General features: G+C 44.3%; 1 protein-coding gene across 5 annotated transcripts in view; it reads right to left on the reverse strand.

The window, feature by feature from the left end:
- FAM76B (family with sequence similarity 76 member B) overlaps positions 1–22,047 on the reverse strand; it is a 146,538-nt gene that overhangs the window by 98,006 nt on the left and 26,485 nt on the right. For 4 of the 5 annotated variants that reach the window (XR_013599802.1, XM_078656981.1, XM_078656980.1 and 1 more), the window contains exons 8-9: positions 17,829–17,964; positions 13,902–14,003 (exon numbers count right to left, since the gene is read on the reverse strand). Coding sequence is in view for 4 of the 5 variants with exons in the window: in XM_078656981.1 (XP_078513107.1) it covers positions 13,902–14,003; positions 17,829–17,964 (238 nt within the window). In the remaining variant the exon portion in view is untranslated. The remainder of the gene's footprint in view (positions 1–13,901; positions 14,004–17,828; positions 17,965–22,047) is intronic. The other variant, XM_078656983.1, reaches the window with a different exon arrangement.

The following is a 22,047-nucleotide window of genomic DNA, read 5'->3' on the forward strand; positions in this document are numbered from 1 at the left end:
TACTCTATGTTATCGTTACTGATTTACTTGACTTTTCCATTTAGTTTGGTTTCTAATCTATGAAAACACCTACCTTTTTAGAATTATTTTGGTTTATCTTACATTAGATTTGGTGCCTTTTTCTTTTTATGCAGGGTTTTAAAGACAATCTGCCCCCATGTAGCGAGTCTTGCTGCCTTGATCGCGGACCGTGGGGTCTGATCCTCGGGTGCCGCAACCTGCCTATCGAGAGTGCCACTGTTTGGAGATGGCGAATTGAGGATCCCCTACGCAGTCTGCACTGTTCCAAGGCGCACAGGCAGCCGATTTCGGGGCTACCCCTCTCTAGGCTGGACCCACCTGACGTGTCTTGAAGGGCAGGGCTTCGAGGAACGTGTTTATCAACGGATGAGCCATGAATGCATGCCGTCAAATTTGATTGGGCTGAGTCATTTATTATCATTATATTAGGATGCAATTGAGAGATACTAGAACGTGTCACGTAGGCAGTTTCAGTATCTCCACGAACAGCTGACCGGCCGGCACATTAAACACTTCTCTCTCTTGTCTATTACGGACCATCAATTGGTTTGCCTAGCTCCCCTAGTTAATACATATGGCTCCATAGTAGATTTATGTATAATATGAGCCCTTTAAAGACCTTGATCTATTATCCACAGCAGCCCACCCCCCCTTTTCTAGAGCCCCGCTTCAATTCTGTCATGCCCGATAAGGAGAAACAATTTTTTGAGATGGCAGATGGGAAATTTAATGAGGATATCATAAAAAAAAAATTAATACAACACGAAATGCGTACCTGCATACACAAAGCCATTGACCAAGTCATGAGTAAGAAAGAAATAACCGGGGCTCTAATAACAAGTAGTGGTCTATTTCGGAGGGAGACTCCAATACTGGGGGGTAAAGGAGGTAAGAAAAGAAGGAAGTGCAAACACATTGAGGAAGGGTTCATGCCCTTAAAGAGGATGGCAGATTGAAGCACCTCAAAAAGGATGAGCGGTCCAAGTACCTCAAAAGGGAATGGTGTCCTATTCGGCATGAAAGTGAGAAGTGTCTGATGCAGCACAATGGAATTTGGTGACCATAGAGCCACAAAAATCTAGGACACTCAAGAAATTGAGTCTGTGGAAGAGGAGCTCCAGGGTGATGAGGAGCTGTTAGAGTATGTACTTGATCTCGATCAAGGGGATATTGATGGGGATGATCTCTTCACTGAGAACGAGGCTCATATCTTTAAAAACGTAGTCAAGAACCCTCTAGGAGAAGAGATGTTCTTGCCATACTATGTTAAGCATCCCAGAAGTGCAGAGTGGTGGACCCTTGAACCTGTGGGCAGTTTCACGAAGAGGTAGATCAGGAATTTACTGAAAAAGGAAGTGAGGAATGTTGTTAAAGATAAATATTTACTGCCTTTCATTCATGACAAAGTGTGTCTTACACTGAACTTGGACCCAGAATGAATTACCTTTCTCTTCAAGATGGCCAAAGATATTGGGATTTGAGAGGTTCTTCAAACTATGTCACAATCACCTCTTCGACATGGTCGTCAACTGCTGAGAGATGGTAGGCAGTCCTGATGAAAATCAACCCCAACCTGGGGATCTAGCAGAGAAAGAAGCCTCAGAAAATCCTACGGGCCAACTCTACTGCAAAGATATGGTCAAGTCCCTGGGCAAATACTTCGCAACTTTCAGTACCCATGACAAAGCCCAGTACAATATGCGTAGGGTCTTCAGTCCAGGTGTTTTTAGCCGGGCCGGCAGAAGGGGGGTTCATACCAGCCAGGGCTTCTAAAGGTACCAGTTCTCTAACTATAGACATAAAGGCTAAAGCAGAGACTATGAAGCTGGTGAGGCTCGACCTATCTACAAAGAGGAAGTTATCAATGCGCGAGAGGAAATAAACCTCAAGGTGAAAGTCCTTCTGGATACTAGGGTGAATACAATGTTTCCGCCTCAACATTTTTCCATGTCTAGAAAACCATTACTTGGGATTCATGGGTATTAAAAACCGTCCGGGGTTTCAGACAGACCCCCCAGGATATTGCGGCATAGATTTGCAAATTTAGCGGCACACAAATTAAAATTTAGCGGCATTATTGCGGCACTTTATTTTACTCAATCATTCCTTTTCAGTCTTAAATTAATGGAAACTGTTTCAGCAGAGTATTCCACTTTCAAATAGGCATGTTTAAAGTATTTGAGAGTATTTGTTTGCTATGCTAAGTCCCAAGACATGTAATGGCTGGCAGCAAAAAACAAATTTGCATCTCTTAAGCACCTGTGAAGAGATAACAAGCTGTGTTCTTTTGTTTCCCCTCCGCTGTATTTGCATTCAAGTGAGGTTCCAGGCCAAGTCAAGACAGGATTCTCGATCAAAATGACACGCCTGATCAGTGCTTAATTTGAGTTGGTGGTTTCCGGTGCTCGGCGCAGCACTTAATTTTCAACACCGCACTTAGTCTGCCACTTGGTGGCGCTACTCATCTAATGTGGAGATGAGCAGAATAACGTTGGTTTATGAATGCAATATACATTACAAATTATTAATTCCTGCCTCCCCAGCCGTTCCTTTATTTTTGGGGACTTGGAATGATCTGAACTGTGGCAATTTTAGGCGAGAGATATGGTTAGTAGTTGTTTTGGCAGCGATGGCAGGGGTGATGGGTGGTGCAAGTTGCAGTGGCCTCCTGGTCATGGCCCTGGCACTTATTATTTTAGAAATTAAGCACAGCGTCTGATGGCCCCTTAACTTGGCCTTTATCTTTGACACGGCTGTAGGTGACAATTAAAACAAGCACTGGCGTTGCCAATAGGTCTCGCAGTAGGAAAGTTGGAGCTATTGGTTTTGTAAATGACAAAGCCCTTTATGTTTTTAAAATGAAAAAAAAAAAAAGGCATTGTTATTTGCAATTGTAATAGCTCAAACTCTCGTGAATGCGAGACCTATTGCATTGCAAATGCTTGTTTAAAACTGCATTGTCATAAAACGTTTCAGATGCGTGTGCTTGCTTATAAATGTTAGAGGCACATAATAGAAGCTGCACTGACACTTTGTCAAAGACCACATGAATAAAAGTGCTGTAAAAGCGTCCATTTAGATTGAGAGTACAGGAGAAAAACTAACTAATAAACTTGTTTCTTCAGCTAAACAAACGCGTTTTAAAACAATGCATGCACGTGCTTATACTTCGGCAAACACTAGATGAGTAAAAGCGCTGTAAAAAATTTTTTAGATTGCGAGTACAGAGAAAAAAAGTAACTAATATACCTGTTTCCTTCAACTAAACAAACGTGCTTTAAATCAATGCATGCTCGTGCTTTTTGCCGGAAACTGTCATAGGGCGGGACTTCCGTTCTCTAATAGAAGCTTGCGCTCACGGAATGCTAAGCTAAAGAAGCAGTCGTGATACAGAAGTCTAATGCTCGAGAGTTAGCTCAGTGGCTGTGGCTTAAGTGTAAATGTGAACATATGTTTTCGGCGTAGGAAGTATGTTCTGTGCACTGGTATATGCATAGGAAAAGGGCGCGTGTTTGCTCCTATGTGTGAAGGCTAGGTGTATGCAGGCGCGCGTGAAAGCTGTGGCCGGAGGGAAGCCGGATGGGGGCGGGAGAGCCTGGTGGGGGGCGGGAATGCGAGCGAGGGGAGGAGAATGGAGGGGGAGGCAAGACAGAGGCAAGGAGTGTGGCAAATGGCCGGAGGGAAGCCGGATGGGGCGGGAGAGCGTACGAGAGAAGCACACAAGGGAGACATGGGGGAAGCTGAGTAAAAGCGCTGTAAAAACATTTTTTAGATTGAGAGTACAGAGAAAAAAGTGAACTAATATACCTGTTTCCTTCAACTAAACAAACGTGCTTTAAATCAATGCATGCTTGTGCTTTTTGCCGGAAACTGTCATAGGGCGGGACTTCCAGAGAAAAAAAGTAACTAATATACCGGTTTCCTTCAACTAAACAAACGTGCTTTAAATCAATGCATGCTCGTGCTTTTTGCCGGAAACTGTCATAGGGCGGGACTTCCAGAGAAAAAAAGTAACTAATATACCGGTTTCCTTCAACTAAACAAACATGCTTTAAATCAATGCATGCTCTTGCTTTATGCCGGAAACTGTCATAGGGCGGGACTTCCGTTCTCTAATAGAAGCTTGCGCTCACGGAATGCTAAGCTAAAGAAGCAGTCGTGATACAGAAGTCTAATGCTCGAGAGTTAGCTCAGTGGCTGCGGCTTAAGTGTAAATGTGAACATATGTTTTCGGCGTAGGAAGTATGTTCTGTGCACTGGTATATGCATAGGAAAAGGGCGCGTGTTTGCTCCTATGTGTGAAGGCTATGTGTATGCAGGCGCGCGTGAAAGCTGTGGCCGGAGGGAAGCCGGATGGGGGCGGGAGAGCCTGGTGGGGGGCGGGAATGCGAACGAGGGGAGGAGAATGGAGGGGGAGGCAAGGAGTGTGGCAAATGGCCGGAGGGAAGCCGGATGGGGGCGGGAGAGCCTACGAGAGAAGCACACAAGGGAGACATGGAAGAAGCTGGTAATTAGGGGAGGAGAAGCCGCAGAGCGCACGCTGGGCGAAGCCCTTTGATGTGCTGTGCGGCCGTGAATGCGCGTGCTTGTTTGGTCACGTGATTCACGTGAACTTAATGAAAACCGCAGCGCAAGAAGCCCTTGGTTTGACGAGGATTTCGAGCACTTGAATTCTCGCTCCGCTCAATGCGCTTGCGCGCATTGATAGGTCGCGAGACCTAAAAACCTTGCTGCCTGCACATTGTTGCTGAGACACTGCATTGGAGGAGCTGAGCGAGGCCTAGTGAAGGCACACTGGATCACTGCACTGGAGGAGCTGGAGTGAGACCTAGTGATGGCACACTAGATCCCTGCATTGGAGGAGCTGGAGTGAGACCTAGTGATGGCACACTGGATCCCTGCACTGGAGGAGCTGGAGTGAGACCTAGTGATGGCACACTGGAGGAGCTGAAGCGAGACCTAGTGAAGGCACACTGGATCCCTGCACTGGAGGAGCTGGAGTGAGACCTGGTGATGGCACACTGGATCCCTGCACTGGAGGAGCTTGAGTGAGACCTAGTGAAGGCACACTGGATCACTGCATTGGAGACTACAGTTGAGCTGAAGAGAGCGGACACACTTGATCAATGCACTGGAATCCACAGTTGAGCCGAAGAGAGCCATTTTCTTGGCACACTGGATCACTGCACTGGAGGGGCTGAAGTGAGACCTAGGGAAGGCACATGAGATTCGCCTGCTCAGTCCTAATGAAGAAAATTGTCACAACTGGAAATCTCAACTTTCAGTTAGGAAGAGATTCATGAGTGCCGTTGAGGGTCAGGGTTAGCGAAGCAGAATGAGGGGAGAAATGTTGCCAGTTTAGCTTCAGCTACCACTAAGAGAGGCACACAAAATTGGAGTCTGCAAGTCTGTATTGCCTGCAAGCACAGACAGCAAAAATAATGAGGGCTGCTGGGCAGTTTCTTAGCATAATGAAGTGCTCGTCTGACCGTGTTGTTTTTCAAATTGTGCACACAAGTTCCAGAGGATAAAAATACAAATCAGTAATTGGTATAAGTGCACAATTAAATAAACCATCCCATATATAGCACATTATTCAAGGAAAAGGAAATAATAGGAGGGGGAGCAGGCAAATGTTTTCATGTATTAAGGTATTAATCCAGGTTGTTTTCCTTATTTAGTATTCGGTATACTGTGCACATTCTTGCATATGGTTTCCGTTTCCCACAAATTCACATATTTTCTTTTATTGTGTGTGAATAACATTCACCTGTTCGTGCTGTCCCCAGATCCACGTCCTCAAACTTAATTTGATTTTTCAACTTTTCTTAAATCTGTATTTTTTAAACTCAGCTTTGTGGAAAGTAAGGGTTTCCATTTTCTAGCATTTTACATCAAACAAGAGGCTCTCTGCAGTGTCAAATGGGCAATCCATCCATTCGCTGACTTTGATGGATTTGGGGAGGCAACAGAAGGCAAACGGCGCGCGACATCTGGTTTCACCGGCTCCGTGGGGAAGTTCGACCTTTAACACACAGAGGAGAGACAAACACTACTGGAGTAAAAGAAACACTTTTTTTATGTAATATATGTAATTTAACACCTTAATTTCTTTGCTGAATTCAGATCCTCCTCCTCCACTATCAAAAGCATCAGCGTTTTGTTTACATGCAAGGAAGAGGCCAGCGTTCTATTGAGCACCACGTTCACATTCTGACACAGAATGGCTATTTTATGGCTGTAGGCCGGCACAGCACGTAGTGACGTGTGCGCACAGCCAATACAAAGGCACAATCTTTTGCCTTTCTTCCCGGAAACCTAATTTCGCAGCCAAAATAGTAAATATTGCGGCCATCGCGGCAATCAGCTGATTTCGAGATTTTTCCGTGAATCGCGAAATGCTGGAGGGTCTGTTCAGAATAGATTTCATGGAAAAGCCCCTCTGAAGTTATCCCTCAAAGGGAGCTGAACTTGAATGCAGATCAACAGAAAGTAGTAGACAAGGAGATAAAATCCATATTGGTGGAAGGGGCAATTGCAGAAGTAAATATAGAGAGCAGAGTGTTAGTAAGTACTTTTCCTGGTAGGGAAGAAAGACAAGGGATGACGACCTGTTATACACCTAAGGGAAATAAACCGATTTCTGGTGTACAGTGAAGAGATCCATTTATTAAGAGACATGTTGCTGAAGAACGACTGGTTGTTGAAGTTGGATCTTAAAGCCTACTTTACACTCCCCATGGCATGGGCGTGCCAACCTTAACTTCAATTCATCTGGCGGGGGTCAATTTTACCGATTCTTCTCACTCCCTTTTGGCCTTTCTTCAGCACCATGGCGCTTTACCAAGGTAATGAGAGCTGTAGCTTCCTACCTGAGACAAAGAGGCATCCGAATGATCACTTATCAGGACGATATTCTGATCATGTCCCAAAGCCAATCTCAAGTTTTGAGGGACTTGGGCAGGGTCATGTCCCTTCTGGAAAGTTTAGGTTTCATAGTGAACAAGGAAAAATCCATTTGTGTCCTTTCGCGCGCTCATGAGTTTTTAGGGTTCACAACAGTCAATGTGGTTCTCCTCCTTCCCTTAAAGAAGATAACCAAGATTTGGAAAGAAATTAGATGTTCTCAAACAGGAGTCTTTAACTCGGAGGGAGCTAGCAAGACTTTTAGGTCTACTGTCCTCCTCCATTAAAGCAAATTTTCCTGGACCCTGACAGTATCAAGCTATACAAAGGAAAGGGCCTTTCAGGGAGGATTATGGAACGAGGACAAGATATCTCTAAATCAGAAACCGAAGATGGAAATGGGGTGGTGGTTGGAGAATTTAGATGCCTGAAATTGCCAGGCAAGCCTTTGGAGAAGACGGTTGGAAGGGCGATGTTACCCGACTCGTAGATCCACCCCTACGATCATCACACATGTAGAAAGTGGATGAAGATTGAGGATTGATACAGGCGAGCTGCCCATTTATGTGCTTAGAGTTTCTACATTTTGATATAGAAACACCGGTTTTTACCACCGTCAAAAAGGGAAGACGTGGGTCTCTCTTATACATCGGCTAGACTACGTGGGAGGACACATATCCCCCAAGTTATTGTACCAATTTTAAGAAGTGCTTTGGAGCCCCAAGGCGTCCCGCTTATTTTTAATACTTTGGAGGACTAATCACCTTGTATTGATCGTGTCAGAATCCAGTAGTGTTTGGAGCCCTAAGGAGCCCCACTCAAAAAATACTTAAAGTGTGAAAAAATTGTTTCCTGAACCACCCGAGTGACTTCGTGAGGATTACCTGGTGTTTTGTTAATTGAAAGAGAACAGTTTATAAACCTTGTCCTGAAGAAGGTGGCTTACAGTTATAAAAGGGCCATCGAAACGTTTTGACGTACTATATGGTGTTACATCCAAGAATCTGATAGGGTGGCGAATATATGAAATGATTTGTGGACAACCATAAGACATTATCATAATGAATTCTATGTGGAGTAACGAATTAATGATGTGTTTATGATTATACACTGTTGTTTGTTCTCTTATATCTGTTATTTTTTATATTGTCAACACATTGGTGTTTTTTAATTTTTAAATTGTATTTGTATAAATTTGTTCACGAACGATTTTTAAATTACTGTGCAAACTACATTGAGTGTATTAAAATTTGTTTACTTTTGCATATCAGTTGTTTTTGAGTATTGTTCTACATAATGGACTACTGGGGCCCTGGATGAATCTTCTTTGTGTTGTTTTTGGTGATACTATAGTTGCTGTGGACATATGTGGTTGAGTGAAGATTCATTAATATTACTGAAATTTGTTTTTTATTTTTACCTGTGGTACCCCTTCTCTTGGGTGTGGGGTCGCTCCCATTCTCTTTTCAGAGCAATATTTGGAAGTTGACCGGATTTAATTCTAGAGTCGGATGCAAGTCTAACTGTTTGGGTTGTACGCTTGGGTGTACAAGACACTGGAGGATTGTGCTCAACCACAAAGAGGTCATATCACAAACTATTTTGAATTGATAAATCGCCTAGGAGGAACAAGATCCTTAGACCTGTCAGATTTAGCCAAGAAACGACAGCTATTTTGCGTAGAACGCAAAATCAGCTTGAGAGCAGAGTATTTTCCTGGGAGGACAAATGTAACTGCTGACTGAATTTCAAGGTTTTTAAGGGATTACAGCAATCGGAAACTAAGCAAGGAATTTTTCAAAAAAACATCTCAGGTTTGGGGTCCTCTGGAGATAAATCTATTTGCAAGCAGACTGACATTTCAACTGAAGAAGTGCTACAGTTGGATGGCAGACCCGGGAGCTCAAGCTGTGAATGCATTCCTTCAGAGTTGGAAAGGGTTCTATGCTTATGCGTTCCTACCCTTTGCAATGATTCAGAGGGTCCTTCGGAAAGTGAGAAAGAAGAGAGACTAACTTATTCGGATAACTCCGTTTTGGGCTGAACAGGCATGGGTTTCATGGAGCTCACTTGTGTCATTTTTTTTTCTCCCTGCAGTAGAGGGTCTGCTAAAAGACGTAGATGAAGAGGAAAATCCTCTGGTGCACACAGGGACTTTGAGCCTTCTGTATGGAAAGTAGCATGGGATCTACAGAGAGGTCAGGCCTTTCTGTAAGAGCTGAGGAGCTCCTTGAGGAATCTTGGGCTCCAGGAACCGGTTACAGGTAAAAGGGAATTTGAAAGACCTGCGTACCTAGGTGCAGAGAAAGGGACTTTGAGTCTATGGGGGGTCCTATAGTTGAGGTTGTTAACTTTCCGGAGAAACAGTTCAATAGGAGGCCACCGAAACATGAAGCCTTGTGGGGGGGTCAATTTGGTTCTTCTCATGGCCAGGTAATAGATATTTAGATCTGAAGAGACTTTCTATTAAACTGGCTTCCTGGCTCGGTCTAATCTCCTGTTGGACATTAAGGCTTTGGAGGTAAGAAACAGATTTGATGATCCCTCTGGGGTAACTTGATATTACTAAAAGAACGAAAACTATGTCCCATACCATTACCATCTTTTATCCAAGATTTGACTCTTGCAGGACATTGAATATAGTGGAATGCATAAAGGAATAGGATTCCTGAATAATTGAGTTTTCACCTAATGGTACCAAATAACTATTTATTTAAATTGTTAAACCCTTTAAAGCGGTTACCACAACAACTATTGCAAGGTGGGTGAAATGTACTATGCAGGAGGCTGGTGACAATTTACAGAAATGTCACCCTCATTCTATGAGAGGTGCTATGACTAGTCAAGCCTTTTGGAAAGGTGGAAGTCTGGAGGACATCATGAGAGCTGCTAATTGGCCAAATGCTACCATGTTTGCTAAACATTATTGTAAACCAATTGAGCACATATACAATGTAGTCTTAGAGGGCTACCAATATGCATAATAGTAGCCTCCGGTCTTGTAATGAAATAGCGATTCTCCAAATTAAATTCCAAGACAATCTGAATTTCATTAAAGACACAGGGGCTAACATGATCCCGCTCTCCTGTCCCAGTGTGTTGGGATACATTTCTTAAAGCATAAAAAAAAATTAAAACATTTTTTGACAAAGAGTAATTGTTAGACCTGTCTGGGTTTTTTTCGTAGTCCCTCCAAATTAATATTTATTTTGTCCCCTTTTTGCCCCTCATACCCTTAATAATTTTTGTGTCTACTAGTTTTTATAGGTGTTGGCCAAGGGGATAGGTGTTCTTTTTCCTCTCATAGTCTTTCACCTCAGGCCCAGAGGCCTATTCTGTCAGGGAAAGTTGGAACCACACAAAATGGTGGATACCAACTGCCTTAACTGCCAAACTCAGAACTTGCCCATAGCCTAGCATAGGGCGTTCCAGAACCTTCTGGTCCATTCTGGACCACTGAGGGGCAGCCTATATAAGGCGGAATGCGGGGCAGCCATTTTGTCTACCTGTGAGAGTCAGCTGGAGGACAGGCTATCTTGGAAGGTGGGGAGAGACTAGTGCGAGGGTTGATCTCCTGATCTGGGAAGCAGCCTAATTAATCCACTCCTCTACTCCTCCTTTAGGATCCTTGTCTTGTCCCCGCTGTGGATGTTTAAGGGAGACCCTGGGCGCCTGACTGACCCCTAGCTTGGAAATAGTGGGGTGGGAACAGGAGAAGGAGACTGTGGCGCTGCGAAGCGCAGTCCTCTGCCCAGTGAAAGAGACTCATGAAGAATAACCCTCATCCCTAGACACCAGCCTCCATCCAGACTTGAATAGTAAAAGGACTTTGAGAAGTGGGGAAGAGGGAGCTGAGGTACAAAATCAAACCAGCGCTGTTCCTACCTTCCTGGGTGCTGGGGAAGGCTTGTGCCCTTGTGTCCTGAGAGGCCCTGGCCGGACATGCAGTCGGCCGATCCCTGGATTTCCTGGTGAAGGGTGCCGGGTTCTCTGAGGTAGCGCCGCCTCAACTGTGAGCGGGACCCCTGTGGTACTGATCGCGCACTGAGATAGCGCCCCCCCCCCGGGATCCACTGAGCCTGAGAAGCCTTGCGAGGCTTCCCTTTGTGAGCGGGACCCCAGGGGCGCCTTCCGCGCTTCTGTCGCGTTGCTGAGTAACGTCCCGGTTATCAGGGGAAAGCCAGGGCGAGACGCTACTGAAAGGCGCCTTCACGCATGCCCAAACCGCTTCTGTCATTCCCTCAGGAGGGGCCTAGGACCGAGCAGGCCCGTGGGTAGTGTGTCCTTCCTAAGAGCGGGCGCAGTGAAAGGAGGCACCGGAGCGAGCGCTTCTGCGCATGTCTGAGGGATTAGCGGCCCTGCCGATCCACGCGGAGGAAGAGCACCGGCTGCCGCCAGAGTGAGTGTCCCGCCCTTTTCCCTCTTCTCTCGCGCCACGCAAAGGAGCTGGCAGGGAGAGGGAGCGTAGGGACTCGGTGGCTCTCTGGGGGGTATTGTGTCATCGGCCCTGCCCTCCGCTCGAGTGCCAAAGCAGAGGAGCTGGCCCGAGTAAGGAGAGAGAGCAGGGGAGCTTCAAAAGAGCCTTTTGCCACATTCGATTGCTTGGCCACCTCGGTGGTGAATTTCCCCCCTGCTTCTGACACAGAAAAGGACCCAGCAACGTTGTGGATACAAGTAAGGAGGTGGATTGAAGGGGGAAGTGGCGCTAGTGCCTACAGTGGAGCAAAGTAGACACTGGTCGTTCTCATCCCTTTTTAATACAGGTTGGGGAGTAGCACGAAGGAACCTGCTGGTAAAGTGAAGGAATTAATTCCTCATGGAGATTGCTGGTTTATAACTGAACTTCTGGTTAAACTGGAATTCCTCATTGAAGTCAAATCTGGTTAATGCTGGGATCTGATTACATGCATTGTTAATGATAAATACTGAGAATAAGTTAACATCCCTGAAAGTAGAGCTACTGTTGACATGACATCTAAATGTAATGAAAGATACTATTGATGTGGATTTTAATGCCAGTTAACCCTGCTAAAAAGATTGCTATTAATCCCATGACATCTGCTTTTGCTTATACTGAGTGGTAATTTTCTCTCCCAAGACTTTAGCGGATTGTTATTTCACTGGATTGATTGTAAGGTACTGAACTGTGAATCCTAAAGTATAAGAGAACAGAATATATATTATTTTTATAAAGCAGTACTTATTTTCCTATACTTTGGTGTAGTGTTGTTTTTGTGTGCTATTGCGTGGATTTACTATTGGGCGGTTTGCAACCTCACACTGTGCCTCTAGAATTGTATGTCTTACCCCTAGGCCAGGCTACCCTAGGTGACCTGACATCCCAGGTTCCAACAGTAATTTAGAAGGCATTTAGTAACTGACAAGTGTAATTACTGAAATAGAAGTTTTCTTCACGCTTCAAGCTTGTATGAATCGAACTTTTAACAATTCTTTTTCCTTTCAGTTAACAACTAGTATTTCAGTTCTTCTAAGGAGTTTTGCATTGGCTAACTTCTTACTCTTTGTTCATTCATAATAGAGGAAGCAAGTTTTGCACTTCAAAGAGAAGGATAGTTCTGTGCAAGAGTTATATGCTGTGAATGTTTTATTCTAGATTGTTTTTATTTTTATGATGTAATGTTCTTTCAAGTGCTGTGATGAGTGGCATTAGCCTCCGTGTCTTAACTAAAATGGATATTCTCTTGGGATTTAATTTGGAGAATCACTATTCTCATTTGCGTAAACCTTTTGAAAGTATATATAAAAATGCATATGCAGAAATGGCAAAATATACTTACATTTTAGAAAATCCGTTGCCAGCAGCAAATATATTGATAGTTATCCCAAAACAAAGAAATATGAATACACAGAATATGCTGTAGATGGTATATGATACCGTATAGATTGAATGGGATTGAAGATGGTGCCACTGTAGTATCTGGCGACCCGTTTCACATTTAGTTGAGCTACTCCAAGGTCAAGAGTAGATGTAAAGATACTTGGTGACATTATATAGTTGGTAAAGGGTTATTTCTCACATTGACCGATCTTAATGGAACCAAAATTCAAAATATAAGGCAGTACTGTGCTATGATTTTGGTCAGCTGATTTTACAATTAACATCCGAGTATGTTCCAATAGTGCAGCAGGGCATGTCATACAACTCTTTCCCAATATCTGTTGGTTTCACTGTATAATACAGCAGATATGTAAGACATTTTCAATAACAAAAGTTGACTGTGTAAGATACAGCAGCATACGGACTACTATTTTCCCCAATGGTGAAAATTATATGGCGAACGCTGCTACTCAGTCCAGGAATGCTTGGCATTAGGTTGAAAGCCTTAAACCTCCTGGACATTTGGAACTCGATTACAAAAGCTTGAGCAATCTTTTAACAAATCAGTTTAAGACCAGTAGTTGGTACGAAAGTGGTCTGCACTCATTTAGACCCCTGTCCTTTCTTCTCCTATATGTGTTTTATGGTATGCAATGTTTTTTCAATAAGGTGTAAACACAGTCATGACTTTATATGGAAGAATACAAGGTCAATTGTCAGCGGTTAAGCTTATTTTTAACTTTCTGTCACAGATTTTCCGTCACAGATTACAAAGGGTAGCGAGAATGGCTGTGGAGGCAAGAACGGACAATGAAAGAGTGAAAGAAAGGCAGCAGTTTAATTACATTTGTCCAGCTTGAGTTATTTCTCCCACTTGCATTATGTTGGTATTATTCACACAATGTGCACTAAACATTTAATAAACTGAACAAAACTAACTAAAAAAGGCATCTCATCTACAAATTCAATGGCAACTAATTCCATTCATTTAGAAGAAAGCACTTTCTGAAAGTGTTCTTCTACAAATCTAACTGGTTCAAGCTGGCCACACAAGAAGACCAATAAACAAGCTCCATCAGCCATAAAACTGGAATGAAGGCCAAAACTAAGTTTTTTCCATTATGCCATCCCTTACCTGAAGCAGTTCAACAGATTCCTTATGAGCCTTTTCCAAAGTGTTCATCTTTGTCCTCAGATTAGATTCCTGGTATTGGAAGTCTGCCTTTAACTCAGTCAGCTGTGAACACACAAAATTCCTCGGATAAGCCCACTAAACATCTCAAAATAACGTAATTACTTCTGTGAGCACTGACATTTTACATCACTTCTTCTACAAACACATAAAATATCAGTTCTTCTTTGTCACTGCTTTTTGTTACAGAGATATAACCACTGCAGTACTTGAAAGGTTGTCTTATATGAACTATTCAGCAAGATATTGTTAATCAGTGGTGTGATAAATGTGGATTCAGTTCTGACCCGTCCCTTTCAGAGGCCGACTATTCTCATGAAGTGGTGTGGTGGACTCAGAAAAAGGATTCCGTCTCTTCCAAGGCAGAAAAAAAGGAGCCTTCCCTCTTCAATCACATAGTATTGGCCCTGGCTATCGTAAATAGGTCACTGAATTCTCCAGATGGCCTATTTGCCCAATGTTTCATTATATTGCAGGGTACACCAGCTAATGTGTTTGTTTTTTTAGCCAGTTAAGTAAGGAAATCCGATGTTTTAGTCTTTATTTTGACCAGAATGGTCATAAAAGACAAGAAATATTTACATAATCACATAATACATATATAAAATCCATTTCACATCAACACTATACAAATACAAGTTAAAAGACAACAAAAACATCTGCTAAAAAAGTGAATATAGTTCCCTTGCAAAAGTTTAAAAACCCCTATACAGATATACAAATACAAAATATTTATGAATATATGTAAAACAGTGTGTAACCGAACTAGAAAACTAAGCAGAAGACAGAGCGTTAGTAAATACTGTCGCAGTCTGCTTGATTTCGGTCTTTTGGCTTATTTTCCAGGCCCATCCCAAAAACTTTGCTATAGCAATCACAGTTGCCTCTTGGGTGCTAGTCTTTAGTAATCTTAGTGTGGTATCTCTCAGCCTAGTACCAAGATTCTGACAAATTGGTTTGAGCCACTTTCTCCGTGCAGAACAATATGCTTGACAAGCAAAAAATATATGGGGGATGGTTTCATGCTTACTCTGGCAAAATTGACATTTGCTATCTGGGGAAGGGTGCCAGGACTTGGTGAAAACTTTGGTTGGCAACGTTCCTATACGGAACTGAAAATAACATTTTCTATCAACAGGCTTAGTTATAAAATCTTCATATAGTGGTTCCAGCTTGTGAACCAAGAAGGTACTGTTCAATGATGGCGATCTGGAAGAACTCAAATACCAAGCTCCAAGAAGAACTGCAGAGCCCTCGAGAAAGCCTGGAGAAGGGGACCAACACCGGACAACATGACCACCCTCAAGCTTGCCACCCGGAAGCACCACCAACTAATCCGCGCCACCAAGAAAACTGCATTCAAGGACCGGCTGGACATCAACGCACACAACTGCAAGGAACTCTTCAACATCGTGAAAGAGCTCTCCAGCCCCAACGCCGGAAACAACGACATCACCCCGTCGCAAGACCTCTGCAACTCCCTCGCCTCCTACTTCCACAACAAGATCGCGGACATACACAACAGCTTCAGCACTCAACTGACGCACGCCACGACCGAACCACCGCCCCCCACCACCACCCTCCGCGCCTGGACTCCGATCTGCACCGAAGACACCGTGCGCATGATGAACTCCATCCACTCCGGATCCCCATCCGACCCCTGCCCTCACCACGTCTTCAACAAGGCCGACGCTGTCATCGCACCCCACCTGCGGGACATCATCAACACATCCTTCGACACCGCCACCTTCCCGGAGAGCTGGAAGCACGCCGAACTCAGCGCCCTACTCAAGAAACCTACAGCGGACCCCACCGAACTCAGGAATTACCGCCCCATCTCGCTCCTCCCGTTTCCAGCCAAAGTCATCGAGAAGACCGTCAACAAACAGCTGGCCGCCTTCCTCGAGACAAATGGATCCCTTGACCCCTCACAGTCTGGCTTCCATGCCAACCACAGCACCGAGACCGCCCTCATCGCCGCCACCGATGACATCCGAACCCTGATGGACAACGGAGAAACAGCGGCCCTCATCCTCCTAGACCTCTCCGCGGCATTCGACACTGTCTGCCATCGCACCCTAGTGCAGCGCCTCAGCAACGTCGGAATCCAGGAGAAGGCACTGGAATGGATCATCTCCTTCCTCGACGGAAGAACACAGAGAGTCCGTCTACCACCGTACAAGTCAGAGGCCACCGAAGTCATCTGCGGCGTCCCTCAAGGATCCTCGCTGAGCCCCACCCTCTTCAACGTCTACATGAGCCCCCTCGCGGCCATCGCACGCCAACACAACCTCAACATCATCTCCTACGCCGACGACACCCAGCTGATCCTCTCCCTGACCAACGACCCCGCCGCCGCCAGAGCCGACCTCCACGAAGGGATGAAAGAAGTAGCCGAGTGGATGACGACCAGCCGCCTGAAACTGAACTCAGACAAGACGGAAGTCCTCATCCTGGGCTCCTCGCCCTCCGCCTGGGACGACTCCTGGTGGCCCCCCGCCCTGGGCACCGCACCCAAACCGACAGACCACGCACGCAACCTGGGCTTCATCCTGGACTCCTCCCTCTCCATGACCAGACAAGTCAACGCCGTCTCCGCATCCTGCTTTAACATCCTGCGCATGCTACGGAAGATCTTCCGGTGGATCCCCACCGAGACCAGGAAGACGGTCACCCAGGCCCTCGTCACCAGCCGACTGGACTACGGCAACGCCCTCTACGCCGGAACCACCGCCAAGCTCCAGAAGAGACTCCAGCGGATCCAGAACGCCTCAGCCAGACTGATCCTCGACATCCCCCGACGCAGCCACATCTCAGGACATCTGAGAGACCTGCACTGGCTCCCCGTCAACAAGAGAATCACCTTCCGTCTCCTCACCCACGCACACAAAGCCCTACACGACCAAGGCCCGAGCTACCTCAACAACCGCCTCAACTTCTACGCCCCCAAACGCCACCTCCGATCGACCAACCACGCCCTCGCCGCCGTCCCCCGCATCCGAAGAGCGACAACAGGAAGGTCCTTCTCCTACCTGGCCGCCAAGACCTGGAACTCCCTCCCTCCCGACCTGCGCCTGACCCAAGACCACCTCTCCTTCAGGAAGAAGCTCAAGACCTGGCTGTTCGAGCAGTAGCAGCGCCCCCCCCCCCCCCAAGCGCCTTGAGACCCTCCGGGTAAGTAGTGCGCTCTACAAATGTCTTTGATTGATTGATTGATTGATAGATCTAATCATAGTCCAGTACGCATCTTTAAATACTTTTTGGGAAGGAAAAGTATTATGTGCTGGGTCCTCACAAGATGTCTCATGCCCATGTCCAGCAGGGGTTTTTTGACCTGTTGTAGCCATCTGATCTAAGGAGGAAATCCATTTAGAACACATTCTCAGCCGCAATGAATTAGAAACTGCATTTTTCTGCCTTATTCAATCTGAAATACATTTGCTGAATAAGTAAAAAGGCTGAAGCGTGGTCCCTAAACATTTTACACCTCCCCATTTAGAACACCAGTAAAAGAAAGAGTGTCTGACCTACATAAGGGTTTTATACCAGCTTAATTAGTAGTCAAAGACTGGAGTAGAAAGAAATGCATGCCTACTGGAACCCACAAGCAATAAGCACTAAATCTGCTTAGAAGCAGCACACTTAACAATTGGGATTTGGTAGGAAATTGTAGTTTCACAATATCTGTATAATGGGAACCTAGCCAAAGACAGTATAATTTTGTACAGGGTTAACGACAATGATATGGTCAATGCGTATTTCTTTCCATTTAGCTTTCCATTTACCAGTTTACTGAAATCAATATTCCAGCTAAGTCTGCATTAGTTCTTTCAAAATGTAAGCATGCAAAATAAACAATAAAATATATACCTTTTTATCCTTTTCCAAAATGGTTAGATCTCTTTGTTGCAGAAGACGCTTCAAGGATAGCACTTCCTCCTTCAACTGACTTATAAGAACGAAGTTGTCGGTACCACCAGTATCCGTTGACTGATTCATTGAGCTACTAATGAGACAAATATATTTCAGGGACCAATGCAAATGGACACAAGAGACATTCACATTTCTACTTGTCAAGAATTCAAATCTCCTCTTGACATACTACGGTTACATTTAAGGGATCCTGCCGATGAAAATAAAAAAATGAGACTGAATGAGTGCCAACAGGAAGTGCCTCATTGTGAAGGATTTACTGGGAAAGAACAGGTTGAAAAGGTGTCAGTCAAAGATTTCACTTGGTTTTGGGAACAGGCTTCACTGACCTCAAATCGAGACCGGTGTAAACGTATTTAACTGCAGTTTTGTCAGCAAAGAAACTCACTGATTCATTCAGTTTCCTTTTTTGCCAGTTCCTAAACCTATCCTGCATATTTTGTCTGCTGGCAAAGTCATACACATTTTAGAGGGACCTGAAAGTTACTCCTCACTGTAGCAAGTGAAAAAACTTTGTGAGGGTGTGAAAGGCTGAATGTTTTGAAAAGGTGCTGACACTAAGGTTCAGGAATAAGAATTGAGGGATTGTGGACAAAACTCAAACCCTAGATTTGAGAGTTCCAAGGTTCCCACCAACTATGGGATGCAGACAAAGTTTATTTGCTTTTCCAAAGTAGTCCCAAGCCCCATATTCACCAGTTCCACAAAAAGGCAGTTTTGGCACAGACACCACCTGCTTTCCTGCCAATATTCCAACAATAGCAAAACCCCAGAGGAGACCAAATAGGCCAGGAACCAAGCTTTGGATAATAACAGCGATTAATACTCGAGGACTTAATTCACATAAGCTAATGTCAAGAACACCTGTCTCTCCATCCATAGTACACTGTTCCAGAACTACTGCAGTATCTCTATTCTTAACATTGGGTGCTTTGTAATTTTTTATTTCCCCAACAGTTTGGGATAATATGTACTTCAAAGGTAACTAAATACTTCACAGTAGCAAAGGTTCAGCAATGTAAGACACTTGGCAACAAGTGCAGAATGACCATGGATGTGGCTAATCAAGGTTTCCCTGAGGTTTCAGGGACTGGAGAGTCAATAATACAGATAGACAGCGGACTATCTCCACGTTAGCCCATAGTTTCAGTGAGAGTATTAGGCCGTGACCTCCAGCAAGAGCGACTATTAACTGTAAACATTGGTTTTATTTTTGAAGAAAAACAAGCTGGTAGAAACCTGTTCTGGGGAAGCGTTTTCCAAACCATAATTTCCAATAAATTAAAAAAAATTCATGACATTCAAAAGTTGACAAACCCAAATGGCAGAAAGATTTCCATTGCAAAAAATCCTCTGAAGCTGTATTCTGTTATCACACATATTCAGTTTGTAATTTACAGTGAGGACAGGGGAAGATGATAATGGAAACTCGTACCCTACCTACCGGCTCCACTATCTCCAACTTACTCAGGGTATACTGAAAGATCCTTTCCCGCCCTTCTTTTCCTCTCACCTCCTCAAATCATACCTCAGTACCCCTAGTTTCACTTTCCCCCACACTAGAACGCCTACAAATATCCTAGTACCTTTTTACCTTCATGGTTATTAGTCTTGCTTCTAATGCTGAGGGTTGTATGTTCTTACAACGAACTCCGTTGTAACGCATGCCTTTACCACGCATGCGTTACAACAGAATGCTATTTTCACGCTTATCCTTCTCCACGTATTTTTCCGTGGTGACGTCATACGTAGTAAATAAGAAACGGCCGTTTCCTTCCTCTAAGATGCCGATTGCCTGCACATCTCGACTAAAGGTTAGTGGGTTTTTTTGGGGGGTGGAAGTCCCCCACCCACCCCCCTTTTTTTTTTTTAAATGTACCCTTTACCACACATGCCTTTACTACGTACCTCGTAGTAAACGTATGCGTGGTAAAGGCTTTCGTTGTAACCACGCATGCGTTGTAATGCATGCGTGGTTAAGGTTTTCGTTGAAACGGCAGCGTTGTAGTGGCAGTTTCCCAATGCTGAGCAGTATTCTACTAATGCCATTTGCCAGTGCCCCAGGCCTTTGAACACCTACTCAACTTGCTATTATGTAATTTACAAAGCAACGACTTCTCTGGCCCTTTTTTCTTCAACCATCGCCAAACAATGCTTCACTCAATTTCTTTTTTTAAACTCATCATACACTGCCAATTATAAACCATTTAAAAAAAGGTTAGTTTGATTTTCTTTCAAACTAAAGATTATGTGCAGAGTGCAAGTTGATGTAAACCCTCCTTGTGTTGTCAATTTTTGTTTTCCATAAAATTAAACTTTTCAACTGAGCATAGCAGAATCATATGAGATAGATGAAAAAATAAAGTTCACCACTTACACTCTTCTTTACACTCAAAGATTAAATAAATCACAAATGGAGCAGGTGTTCAGGGTTTAAGGCAAGGGACATTGACAGCACAGTTGGGGAGGGTGGACCAGTTCCTGGATATCATGAAAAGCAGGACAACATTTATTCTGGTGACTGGCAGCATTCAAAACATATCTAGAAAACCAGTCCATGGTAACCTTTCAACAAACCAAGCCAATAAATGGTGTGGTACAAATAATTTAGATTGCAAGCAAAATCCACGAGTGTGGTTGTCTCTTCCCCTCGGATGGGGAAAATGGACTGGAGCTACGTTTGTATACGTGTCAGATTGTCACTAATCTCTTCAGCGGGGAGAACCTACCATCATAATGGAGTAATGGTCTTCATATCCATGGCATGGCAAGTGGCCGGCTGGATCTTTGTTAAAAGGATAGAGAGTTCCCATAGGGAAAATTGAGGTGTGACTCCAGGCAGGAGCGGGTTACCACCAGTGAATCCTCTAACATTTGACGTCTCATAGGATCACTGGTTGGTTTCGTATATATATATATATATATATATATATATATATATATATATATTTATTTATATCATGAAAATAGTCTTTTTTTATTTGAGCACTGTGAGCAGCAGCACTGATATGAAGGCTCTGAAGAAAGCCACAACACCTCTGTTGAGGGTTATAGGCTGACATGTCAACCACATTGATACTAAAAAGCAGGTTTAATTACTTTCACAGTGCCCTGTTTTTTAATCCTGGCCCAGAGATACTCAAATAAAGATAGTTACAAGGCCTGTAGCTAGTTTTAATCATCTCACTTGCTCTGTTGCCCTCCCCACCCTGAACTCACCATACCATAGTACATCTCTCTTTTTGAAAAACATCCCAGAGCTTCTCCCGCTCAGTGAGAGGGTTGTAGCCCGTACCATGACTAGGCATCGTGGTAGGAGGAGGTTCTCAATGATGAAGCATGCCACCTGGGTGAGGGAATCTGTCCTTTAAAATGGTCACTCCACCCTTGTTACTTTCCCAGCTATGACAGCAACATTGATAGACCCAAGGTTTCTTTTTGTGGTTCATATGTTGAGTAGAGGAGTAAACCCTTGCAGGTCTTTAAATCTCCTCTGGCCCTCCTGTGTGTTATAGTAATGGTCTTTAAACCTTGAAAGGCAGAGCTCCCCTACCTTGAGCACAATGTTAATCTGTAAGGTTCCCCTCAACATCGGAAGTGTGAGGGAGATACAGGGCGGGTAAAATAATGAAGTGCTGTCAAGTGCAGATTGCACTGAGTGAAGCTTACTGAAGTGAGTATAATGGGAACTGTACTGAGCAGGGGGAGGACAAAGGAGGCCTTCCTCTTATCTTCCATGCATTGTTATATTCTCTTGCAACCAACTTTCTCCTGTTAGTGCTTCCATGGCTTCTCTCCTGTCACAGCTCCCCCTAGCATTAAGACACTCATTTCCCTGCTCATGTCTCCCATAATTGACCCTCCTATCACTATCCACTTCTCCCATCACTGCCAACCCATTCCTGGTGGTGTGCCCTTCTCGTCAGTGTCCCGTCATTGTCTTCTCTAGACTAAGACCAGCTCTCTCAGCAGATACCATTTTCTTAGCGCTTTACATCATAGATTCCTTAGCAAAGTAAATCATACCTACTCTTCTGTGGCTCCATTCACTCCCCACCTCCATGTTCTTGCTCCTCTCTCCTACCAATGCCTCATTTTTATTACTTCTAACTTCTCCGGACATTAACAACTTTTCTATTTCATCTCCTAATATCAC

The sequence above is a fragment of the Lissotriton helveticus genome, chromosome 8, assembly GCF_964261635.1.
Source record: "Lissotriton helveticus chromosome 8, aLisHel1.1, whole genome shotgun sequence".
NCBI lineage: Eukaryota > Metazoa > Chordata > Amphibia > Caudata > Salamandridae > Lissotriton > Lissotriton helveticus.